This window comes from Nomascus leucogenys, chromosome 11, assembly GCF_006542625.1.
Source record: "Nomascus leucogenys isolate Asia chromosome 11, Asia_NLE_v1, whole genome shotgun sequence".
In the NCBI taxonomy this organism is placed as follows: Eukaryota; Metazoa; Chordata; class Mammalia; order Primates; family Hylobatidae; genus Nomascus; species Nomascus leucogenys.
In genome coordinates this window covers 54843985-54854826 of record NC_044391.1, presented here as the reverse complement: position 1 = coordinate 54854826, position 10842 = coordinate 54843985, and the positions used below count along the sequence as shown (strand labels likewise).

At 48.0% G+C, this 10842-nt stretch overlaps 1 protein-coding gene across 2 annotated transcripts in view; it reads right to left on the bottom strand.

Moving 5' to 3' along the window:
* Positions 1-2751: 2751 nt before the first annotated feature.
* Positions 2752-10842, bottom strand: part of TIMELESS (timeless circadian regulator) — a 34166-nt gene continuing 26075 nt past the window's right edge. Inside the window, exons 16-29 of one of the 2 annotated variants that reach the window (XM_030822430.1) lie at positions 10434-10531; positions 10215-10344; positions 9905-10106; positions 9480-9625; positions 8739-8824; positions 8532-8649; positions 8360-8442; positions 7984-8126; positions 7587-7758; positions 7438-7506; positions 7194-7312; positions 4501-4726; positions 4274-4375; positions 2752-4152 (exon numbers count right to left, since the gene is read on the bottom strand). In XM_030822430.1, the coding sequence (XP_030678290.1) occupies positions 4082-4152; positions 4274-4375; positions 4501-4726; positions 7194-7312; positions 7438-7506; positions 7587-7758; positions 7984-8126; positions 8360-8442; positions 8532-8649; positions 8739-8824; positions 9480-9625; positions 9905-10106; positions 10215-10344; positions 10434-10531 (1765 nt within the window). In that variant the 3' untranslated portion in view covers positions 2752-4081. The remainder of the gene's footprint in view (positions 4153-4273; positions 4376-4500; positions 4727-7193; positions 7313-7437; positions 7507-7586; positions 7759-7983; positions 8127-8359; positions 8443-8531; positions 8650-8738; positions 8825-9479; positions 9626-9904; positions 10107-10214; positions 10345-10433; positions 10532-10842) is intronic. The other variant, XM_030822429.1, reaches the window with a different exon arrangement.

The window sequence follows — 10842 nt, the reverse complement described above, 5'->3', positions numbered from 1 at the left end:
ATCCTTGGAGCTGGTGTGCATGGGACTATGTGGCTTTCACACATCCCACCATGTATAGCCAAATTTGCAGGGCCTGGCATCAAGTTTAGTAGTCAGCCTGCTCCAGGGCTTTCCTTAGTGCCGGGCCTACTAGATCTTGGGTAGACAGGACATATGGAAGAAACCAGGCAGGAACTTTGGAAGCCAGGTCTGGCAGAACCAGGGCTCTGCAAATATGAAGCAAGGGACATCAGGGCCTTAGTTTGGGTTCCAGATGAAATGGCAGCCAGAGTGTGTGCAACACGTAGCAGTAAAAATGATCAGCTGAAGTGGGAGTTGGAAAACAGACTGTTTCACTCACCCATTACCTCCAGGCTTGTGTTCATTTTAGGTTAAAGCCCAATTACATAGGAAATGGTACCCCACTGATCTTATTTGACTTCTCCTATTCCCTGGTCACCAGGGCCTTCCTCTGCTTCACTTTCTACTTAAATATTTGAGAGCCCCAAATTACCAGAGGGTAGTCAGTGAGAGGTGGGCTTTCCCAGGTAGGTTGTTCCAGTCCCAGTTCTCTGTCTCATGAGAGGGGACAGTTGCTTGTCTCTAAGGTCAGTAAGGGGCACAATTTTGGCAAACATTTGCCTGTTTGCCCTGTGGTGTTCTGCTCAGATCTCCCTTCAAGAGAACACAGAGTGAACATTCTATTTGGCCGACAGCCTTAGGCTTCCACTCTTTAGAATGTTCTGCAGTGATCAAAGCAGGATCCCTCTCTACAGGCTGCTCTGAGACAATGACTGGTGGACAGTGCTAGAGCCCAGCCAAGTCGGCCAGACATGGGACTCCTCAGTCATGTAATCTTCACTCTGGGGCTCTGTATCAACTTGGCCAAGATTTTCTGAGTAGCACTGTAATTTTTCTCTTTCTCCCTTTCATACATGTATGACCGTCATCGTGATCTACAGGTTCTCCCAATCTACACCTGAATTGATATGTACTGACTAATTAGAGCTTGTTTAGGTGTCAGAAATGACGCAAAAGCAGTATCTACCTCTTGCTCCCACATTCCCAGCCTAATCCAAGAGACCCAGAATAAGGAGAAATCAGATGGCTGTGATTCAAATATGTAAGAAATAACTTTTTACTCCTCTTCTCATTTAAAAATTTCCAAAGGGTAAATAAACGGAAAAGGACAAAAACACCTCTTGTGCTTAATACATAGTAAATTTTCTTCAACCTTTGCCTCTTGGGTTCACACCATTCTCCTGCCTCAGCCTCTTGAGTAGCTGGGACTACAGATGCCCACCACCGCACCTGGCTAATTTTTTTATATTTTTAGTAGAGACGGGGTTTCACCGTGTTAGCCAGGATGGTCTCGATTTCCTGACCTCGTCATCCTCCCGTCTCGGCCTACCAAAGTGCTGGGATTACAGGCGTGAGCCACCATGCCCCGCCAATACAGAGTAAATTTTCTATACTGATAAATACTGCTAGAAGAAACTGGGGCTGGAAATTTCAAAGAGGGATGGAAAGTCAGGGTCCAGTTCTGGGCATTTCTTAGAAAGGCAGCCACAGCCGGATGCGGTGGCTCATGCCTGTAATCTCAGCACTTTGGGAGGCCAAGGTGGGAGCATCATTTGAGGTCAGGAGTTCCAGACCAGCCTGGTCAACATGATAAACCCCCATCTTTACCAAAAATACAAAAATTGGCCAGGTGTGGTGGTGCATGCTTGTAATCCCAGCTACTCAGGAGGCTGAGGCAGGAGAATTGCTTGAACCCAGGAGCCAGAGGTTGCAGTGAACTGATATTGTGCTACTGCACTCCAGCCTGGGTGACAGAGCGAGATTCCATCACAAAAAAGAAAAGAAAAGAAAAAAAAAAAAAAAGGCAGCCGCTAGGCCGAGCACGGTGGCTCACGCTTGTAATCCCAGAACTTTGGGAGGCCAAGGCAGGCGGATCACCTTCGGTCAGGAGTTCAAGACCAGCCTGGCCAACATGGTGAAATCCTGTCTTTACTAAAAATACAAAAAATTTGCAGGGCGTGGTGTCTCGTACCTGTAATTCCAGCTACTTGGGAGGCTGAGGCAAGAGAATCACTTGAACCCAGCAGGCAGAGGCTGCAGTGAGCCGAGATCACGCTGCCACACTCCAGCCTGGGCGACAGAGCAAGACTTCGTCTCAAAAAAAAAAAAAAAAAAAAAAAAAAAAGGCAGACACTGGGGACAGCAGGACACAGCAAAGGAGCAGCACAGCCCGGATCATGGTGGAACAACAGAGCAGCCCTGCTGGAAGGAAGCAGTGCTCAGGTTGCGAAGTGGAGAAAGGCTCAGGATGAAGAGACACCAAGACTGGCCAGAGCTAGAAAGTGTCTAGCCCTTGGAAACTTCAATTACCATGGAAATAGCTTCACTCCTACTTTTAGAGGCTAAGGGGGATCCTCATCTTTTCAGGAAAAAATAAAAATAAGTCAAAGCTGCCGGGCGCGGTGGCTCACGCTTGTAATCCCAGCACTTTGGGAGGCCGAGGCGGGCGGATCATGAGGTCAGGAGATCGAGACCACGGTGAAACCCCGTCTCTACTGAAAATACAAAAAATTAGCCGGGCGTGGTGGCGGGCGCCTGTAGTCCCAGCTACTCGGAGAGGCTGAGGCAGGAGAATAGCGTGAACCCGGGAGGCGGAGCTTGCAGTGAGCCGAGATGGCGCCACTGCACTCCAGCCTGGGCGACAGAGCGAGACTCCGTCTCAAAAAAAAAAAAGTCAAAGCAACAGGACAATCCAAATCCGTCCTTTACTTAGACGCCTTCCTGAGCTGAATGGCTATTTTCTCAATCTCACCTTTGCCCTACCTCAGCCGGAAGCACAGGGAGCAAGAAAGCTGACGTTTCCAAGAATGGGTAAGAACGTAATATCTGCAGTATTTATCCATCCTTTTCATGCCTAGATTTTGTCCTTTTCTATGCCCCATGCCAACAAGCTGGCTTCTCTTCCTTTGTGGCTCCTCTTTCTTCCTGCTGCATACTCCTGTCACCCTAAGAATTTACCCTAGACAAAAGGATCTGGAGGCAAAAGCGCTTTTCTGTGTCTTCTGTAGGGAAAGTGGAAGAAAAGGGAAGGTTGTTGGTCTTTTTTTTTGAGACAGAGTCTCGCTCTGTTGCCCAGGCATATGCACTGGCGTGACCTTGGCTCACTGCAACCTCTGCCTCCTGGGTTCAGGCAATTCTCCTGCCTCAGCCACCCGAGTAGCTGGGATTACAGGCGCGTGCCACCGTGGCCGGCTAATTTTTTATTTTTAGTGGAGATGGGGTTTCGCCATATTGTCCAGGCTGGTTTCAAACTCCTGACCTCAGGTGACCCACCCGCCTCAGCCTCCCAAAGTGCTAGGACAACAGGTTTGAGCCACTGTGCTGGTCTGTTGGTCTCTTTTTACCCTAAAATTTTTAAGTTCTTCTTTCAAGAGCACAGCAGGGGAAGGGCTGGGGAACTTAGACATATCGACTAGTCAGACTGAGATCAGAACTTCTAATCTTACACGTTTAATACCAAACACAAAGCAAACACGTTCATCATCTAGAGTACTATATTCCAACCCTGTCTCAAATGCAGGAATGGGGCTCTATCTGGTATCTAGAGGATGATCATAGGAAAGAAAATGAGGACAGAGGCATCTGGTATCTTCTAAAAGTGGTACAAAACTCCCACCTGTCATGTCATAAAGCTCCCCATTTGGTGCTGTGACCCACCTCCAAGAGAAAGCCAAAAGGAACAAACCAATAAGAGGGGTCCAGGGTGTTTTCTCTATTTCACTCGCTCCTCTTGTTTGCTAAGGAGCTCCAATAACCAAAAGAAATGGTTCCTAGAAGAAGAGGAATAAATCTCCAGAGAGCTGCTGGGGCATACCGATAAAAACTGGGAGAAACAAAGACTGACAGCAGAGAAGTCCAATACTGCTGCTGAAGTTTCTCAGCCTAAATCCGTGGAAGAGCCCGGGATTCTACTGCTCTGTCCAGTAAGAGGAGCTTCCGGGTCCTGTATGACCCTTCCAACTCTGACTTAAATGCACCATCTAAAAACGTGTCTATCTCTACCCCGAGGCTTCTTAGCTCTTCAGTCATCCTCATCATCCTCAATCTGATATCGTTTCTTCTTTTGGATTCCTGGAGCTCCCGACTCTGGTGCTGTGGGAACGATGGGGGGTGAGAGAGAAAGAGAGTATCTAAATATGTTAAGGGGTAAGGACGTGGTAGAGTTTGTCTTCAGGATTAGAGAAGAAAAAGAAGGTCCCATCAAATTCCCTACCTCTGTTTCTGCCCTCATCTTCTTCCTGTTCCTCGTCACTGTCCAGCAATTGTCGTTTCTTGGGTGCTGCCTTCAGGTGCTCTCTACCAACAGCGTCTTCCTCTGCAATGACCATAAATGACACAAAATTAGGAACTCAGTCCTCGTATTCTCAAAATACCTCTCCTGCCCTCTAGACCAACATGGCTGACACGTTAATACTCAGAAAATGGCTGTCGCACTATTACCCTCTGGGGACGCCAGGCCTGCTTTCTTCTTGTGGGCTAGCAAGAGGGCCCTCAGGGCTTGTGCTCGGTGCTCTTTACAGTGCTCCTCATCAGAGCCTTGCTCTCCAGGGACTTCAGGCTGTAGCTCTGGCTGCAGCTTCTGTTCCTCTTCTGGTTGACTCAAAGAAGCTGCTACCCTCCGGAGCTGGGTAGGACTCAGCTTGGCTGGAATTCGCCAGAAGGTTTCCTACAGGGTCCAAGAAGTTGAAAAGGGAAAGGACCAGCCTCTTGTTCCCCAGAGTTTGATATTCATTGAATATATATGACCCAACATTGGTGAAGATCCACAAGGGTTGTGAACTCTACTTATAATACTTACTTATCTAATATACACCCAATGCCTGGCACAGTGCCTGCTACATTAGGAGGTTCCCAGTTATACGTTTTTTTGGTTGTTCTTTTCTTTTCTTTTTTTTTAAATGAGAAGGGGTCTGCCTCTGTCACTCAGGCTGAAGTGCAGTGGCACAATCATGTCCACTGTAGTCTCGATCTCTTGGGATCAAGCTATCCTCCTGCCTCAGCCTCTCAAGTAGCCAGGACCACAGGGGTGCATGCCACCATGATGCCCAACTACTTAATAATTTTTTGTAGAGACAGGGTCTTGCTGTGCTGCCCAGGCCAGTCTCAAACGATCCTCCCACCTCAGCCTCCCAAAGTGCTGGGATTACAGGCATGAGCCACTGCACCTGGCTATAGTTGTCAATTGAATAAATAAATAAATAAATCCTGGGGATGTAAAGGTGAATCAGGTATGATCCTTGCTATCAAATGACTCACAATCCAATGGGAAAAAGAACAAATGTACCATAATATCACAGAATTTTTTTTTTTTTTGAGGCAGAGTCTCACTCTGTTGCCCAGGCTAGAGTGCCGTGGCAAAGCAATAAAGGCTCACTGCAACCTCACCTTCCTGGGTTCAAGCAATTCTCTTGCCTCAGCCTCCCAAGTAGCTGGGACTACAGGCACCTACCACCACACCAGGCTAATTTTTGTATTTTTAGCAGAGACAGGGTTTTGCCATGTTGGCCAGGCTGGTCTTGAACTCCTGACCTCAGGTGATCCGCCCGCCTTGGCCTCCCAAAGTGCTGGGGTTACAGGCGTGAGCCACCGTACCCAGCAGATTCCACAGGATTAAGGCTGCATCAGGGGAATAAACAAATCACAGCTGCAAAAGTGATTATTTTTACTTCAGGGGTTGAAAGAATGACAAGGACTGCTTCTCTGACAAGGAAACAGTTGAGCAGACTCTTGAAGAGTGGGTAGAGGTCCATCAGTAAGACAGATGGAGTGTGTGTGTGTCACCTTGTGTGCACGGTTGCAGCCTTCCAACAGAGGGACTGGCATGATTAACCATTTGGAGGCATGAAAAAGCCTACCAGGGTGACTATGATGTAAAGTCGGTGTGTGAGTGGTGTGGCTGTGAGGCTGCAAAGGTTGGCCAAGGATGGGGATGCCATTTGGAGTTTGTGGATTCTGTCCTGCAAGCAGTAAGGAACCATCAATGGCTCTGGACAGGGGACTTGACCCTCCATATCCACAAGTTCTGAATCTGTGGATTCAAACCACTGTAGATCGACAATATTAAAAAAAAATTAACAGGCCGGGCGCGGTGGCTCACGCTTGTAATCCCAGCACTTTGGGAGGCCGAGGCAGGCGGATCACGAGGTCAGGAGATCGAGACCACGGTGAAACCCTGTCTCTACTAAAAATACAAAAAATTAGCCGGGTGTGGTGGCGGGCGCCTGTAGTCCCAGCTACTCGGAGAGGCTGAGGCAGGAGAATGGCGTGAACCCGGGAGGCGGAGCTTGCAGTGAGCCGAGATTGCACCACTGCACTCCAGCCTAGGCGACAGAGCAAGACTCCGTCTCAAAAAAAAAAAAAAAAAAAAATTAACAATAAAAAAATAACAATACAACATTAAACAATAATACAAAGCCTGGGCAACATGGCATAACCCCATCTCTACAAAAAATACAAAAAATTAGCGGGGAGTGGTAACATAGGCCTGTAGTCCCAGCTACTCAGGAGGCTGAGGTGGGAGGATCACCTGAGCCTGGGAGGTTGAGGCAACAGTGAGCTGAGACTGAGCCACTGCACTCCAGCCTGCGTGATGGAGTGAGACTCTGTCCCCCCTAAAACAATAAAAATAAATAAATAAATAAATATATATATATAATACATATATATTTAAAATACAGTATAACGATTATTTACCTAACATTTACATTGTTTGGTATTATATGTAATCTAAAAATGACTTAAAGTATACAGGAGGATGTACCTAGGTTATTTACAAATACTACAAAAAGGGACTTCAGCATCTGTAGATTTTGGTATCTGTGGGCAGGGGGGTCCTGGAACCAATCCCCTCTCAGATACTAAGGGACAACTGTAATCAAAACTATATTTTAAAAAGATAAATCTGGGGGCAGTCTGGAAGATGGATCTAGGGGAAGGGGAGATTAGAGAGAGGAAAAGAAGACTAGCAGAATGGCTGCTGCAGGAATCTTGGTCAGAGATGACAAGACAATGAGGAAGACCAAGATGACGATGAGGATGATAAGGAGGACCACCATGACAGCGAGGAGGAGGAGAAGATGTATTTGGAAATAGGACTAATATGCCTTGGTTGACACTGTAACTGGCATATTTACCTGCCCAGAGGCGGGGGGCCGAACCCCTAGCTTGTGCAACAGCTGCTGAAACTGTTCGTTTTCCATGGCTTCCTCATTTTCCTCTGTGAGTGGCACCAATGGAACGGCCTGGGAGCAGCCTAAGACAGGGTCAATAGTCATATGGTGAAGATATAAGGGAAGAACTGGTCCTCCATCCCATGACCAGGTAGGTCTCCAATAGCCTCCAGGGCTCTCCTCCTAAAAGTGTCATCTGTCCACTCACCATCCTCTTCCCGATCATCAGCTGCTCGGATCAGGCAGTTCTGGAGCCATAGGAGCGGGGCAGAAAAGCCTAAGGAAATGAGGGAAACTTACATTTGACCCTACTCCCAAGCCTCCACCTGAGACACCTCTCCCAGCCAAAGTCCTCACCTTCCTGATGCAGGCTTTGACCAAGGTTTTCAGTTGAAAGGATTAAGCTACCCTGGACTTGTGCTGCTTCTGAGCCCCCTTCTTCTTCCTCTTCGCTGTCTTCCTCAGGCAGGTTTTCCTCTTCTTCCAGATCTTCCTGGCAAAAATCTTTCAGGGACTCCGCTCCATTTGGCTAAAATTCATTGGGGGTTGGGGGAATGAAAATGAAGGCAACACAAGGAACTTAGTGGAGTCTTCTCGTTCCTTTCTGCCGCACCCCGCCCCCGCCCCGCCACCTGCTCTCTCGGAAGGACCTGGTCAGAACAGCCTCAGGCAGGAAGAATCCAGGTACACTGCTCCTAAGGAGCACTTCAAGGGGAGCAGGCCCATGCCAGCAGAGCTAGGATCAGATTGTTACCAAGATGGAGGATGCCAACTTTTTCCGCCGTTTCTTGTACAGCTCCCGCCGCTCAGCCACCAGCCCCAGAGCCAAGAGTTTATCCACTATTCGGGCCCGTGAGCGTTTGGCTGTGATATTCTTCATGATATGACCCAGGACATCTATAAAAAGTAAGCACGTGAATACCCAACGGCAACAGGGAAAGAGATGAGTAAAATAAATCAGAGGTCTCTGGAAAGAGGGTACCTCAATTCATCCAAAAATGACACTTACAAATATAGTAAGTGAACAGAAGGGATGGGAGAATCTTTTCTTGGGAATAAAAGGCAGCCCCAAAATAAATGGATAGCTTGGCTTTCATCTCAAAGGTCCCCTGAGTTTCCACCTCACTCACCATCTGAGTCCCGGAATTCCTCAAAAAGCCGCTGCAGCTCCAACTCCTGATCCCCCGTCCACAGTACAACATGAGTTCCTTTCCTGATTAGGAAGGTGTCAGTGGAAGAGGAAGCCCAGGAAGTGAATGGAAGTCCCCATCCCAACAGCCTCCAGAGCATGTGCCTCTCTACCTTTGAAAGTCCTTGACACTGTCAGCCAGTCCCAGCTGTACCAGATGGTGGATGATCTGCTTGCGTGTTCGAGGAGCAGTGTTCAGGTGGGTCAAGATGGCTTCCACCACATCCTGCCCTGGCGTGGGGAAGGACTAAGGCAGTAAAGAAGGTCCCACAGCTCAGGCTGCCCTCCTCACAAACTCTCCAGATCCCAAGGCCTCTCACCTTCCACGTCCTTATGGGCGAGGTACAGCTCCCGAAGATGAGCCTCTTCTTCGGGGCTCCATGTAGGCGCTCTGCGACTGGAAGACCTGAATGGTGAAAGGAGAAAGGGAGCATATAGGTTCTTGGCCCAAAAAGAGGGGACCAAAGGCCTTCTCTGATCAGTTCTGAAAAGAACAGGAAGGACGAGGCAGGTAACTGAAAGAGGCCAGCCAGCAGAGGCCTACAGTGTGCCTCCTTCCCCTCACTTTCCTTCCACGTAAGAACCTAAAAGTCAAACTAAGAGATTTTCCAGGTTGGGCCAATGGAACCCTGACCATTTTGACTTTAGGGACTGAGAATATTATGGGAAAAAGAGACTAAGTGTGAAAGGAGAGGGGCTGAGATACTAAGGGAAAGAGGACAAACATTTCTACAAATCCTCATGGTTTCCCAACACATTTTGGGAGAGGTCGCACACGGACTCTCTCTGGGCAACCACCCAGCTCCCAACAGTGACCACCTCTATGGAGGCTGGTGATGGAGAAGGAAACTAGATACACGGTAGACTTGGGCTCCAGTCCCTGCTCCTCTCTTAGATAACCTTAGGTAAAGCATTTCACCCCCTGAGCCTGTTTTCTCACCCATGATAGGCAAAGAAACAGTGGGCTAAATGACATGCAAGCTCTTAACAGCTTTGACATTCTGTGACTCTGCATCAAACTTCCCCTACCCCCACCCATCCTTCGCCAACTTCAAGCTCACCTGTCCTCCAGGGAGCCATAGCCCTCAGTCATCTCTCGAATCACAGCTGTGTTCTTCCAGAACAACAGCTCCACAAAGGCTTTTTGGTTGACTGCAGCCAATGCAAAGAATTTGCCCAGGATGTATTTGGCAAAAGTCACTAGCTCCTGTAGGAGAAGGAGGTTACTATGAGGCCTCTGGTCCAATGCAGACCCGAACCTGGCCTTCTAGGTATTTTCTCTATAGCTGTTCCCAGCTGCTCCCTCCTCACTCACTCTCTTCTGTCCTTCTCCATGCAGCTCCCTCAACCTGCCTGTCTACTTTCTCATTGTTTTCCCATCTCCCAGCCCTTGACACCTCTCAGCACCTTCTATCTCCTGAAGATTATTTATTTACCTGAGGGTTCCCATACCCTTCCAGACCCCCATTCCTTGTTATCCCCTCACTTTGTAGGCTCCAGCAGCAGGGTCACTAAGCAGACGATTGAAGAGGCAGAAGACTGACAGCTGAAAAAGTAGGGCTTCCATTTTGAGGTCATGGGCCAGCCGGTGCAGCATCTTCACAATGCAATGGTTAGTGTGAGCACTATTCTGCTGGTAGCTCCGTAGTAGCAGCACATAGGCTCGAATGACAGTTGAACATGCAAAGCTGCACCAAAACAAGGAGGGAGAGGATGTCAGCATAAGGAAGACATAACTCATCCTCACAGCCACACAATCGCCACTCTAGGACCAACTCAGGCCTCTCAGCCCTCACCGTTTCAGGTAGTCCAGAAAATTAAATTCTTTCTCCGACACCTGGACCACTTGCAACTCCTCCTCTTCCTCCTCCTCCTCCTCCTCCTCTTCTTCTTCCTCTGCCCCGCATTCCTCTGGGCCCTGCTGCCCTATAGATAGAGGGAGGATTACTGAGTCTCTGTTACGTTGGTGCTAGAAAAGAGCTGGAAGGAGACAGATGTGAAGGGAGGAGACTCACGTGGAAGTGGAGCAGAAAGGATTTGTTTCAGCAACTGGATCTCTTCCTCTGGAGAAATGTCTTGAGAGCCAAACACATCTCCTTCAGGCCACACCTCCCTGGAGCACAGATAGAAAAAAGGCTTTACCCAGGGGAAATCTGGCTTTAAATTTATAATTCAAAGTAGAAGAAGGAATTTAGACTTATTTCTTTTGTTGGCCACAAACAGAATGAAAACTGTTACCTCAAATGAAACAAAGACTCCAGGGAAAATTTTCCTCATAAGCCACAATTCAATAAAAATCACGTAAGAACAAAATGCAAACAATCTAAATGTTTGACACCTGGTTGAACAAATGTACATATTCAAACAACGGTGTTTTAAAGCCATTAACAATTACAGAAATATATCTGATGAGAAATAATGCTC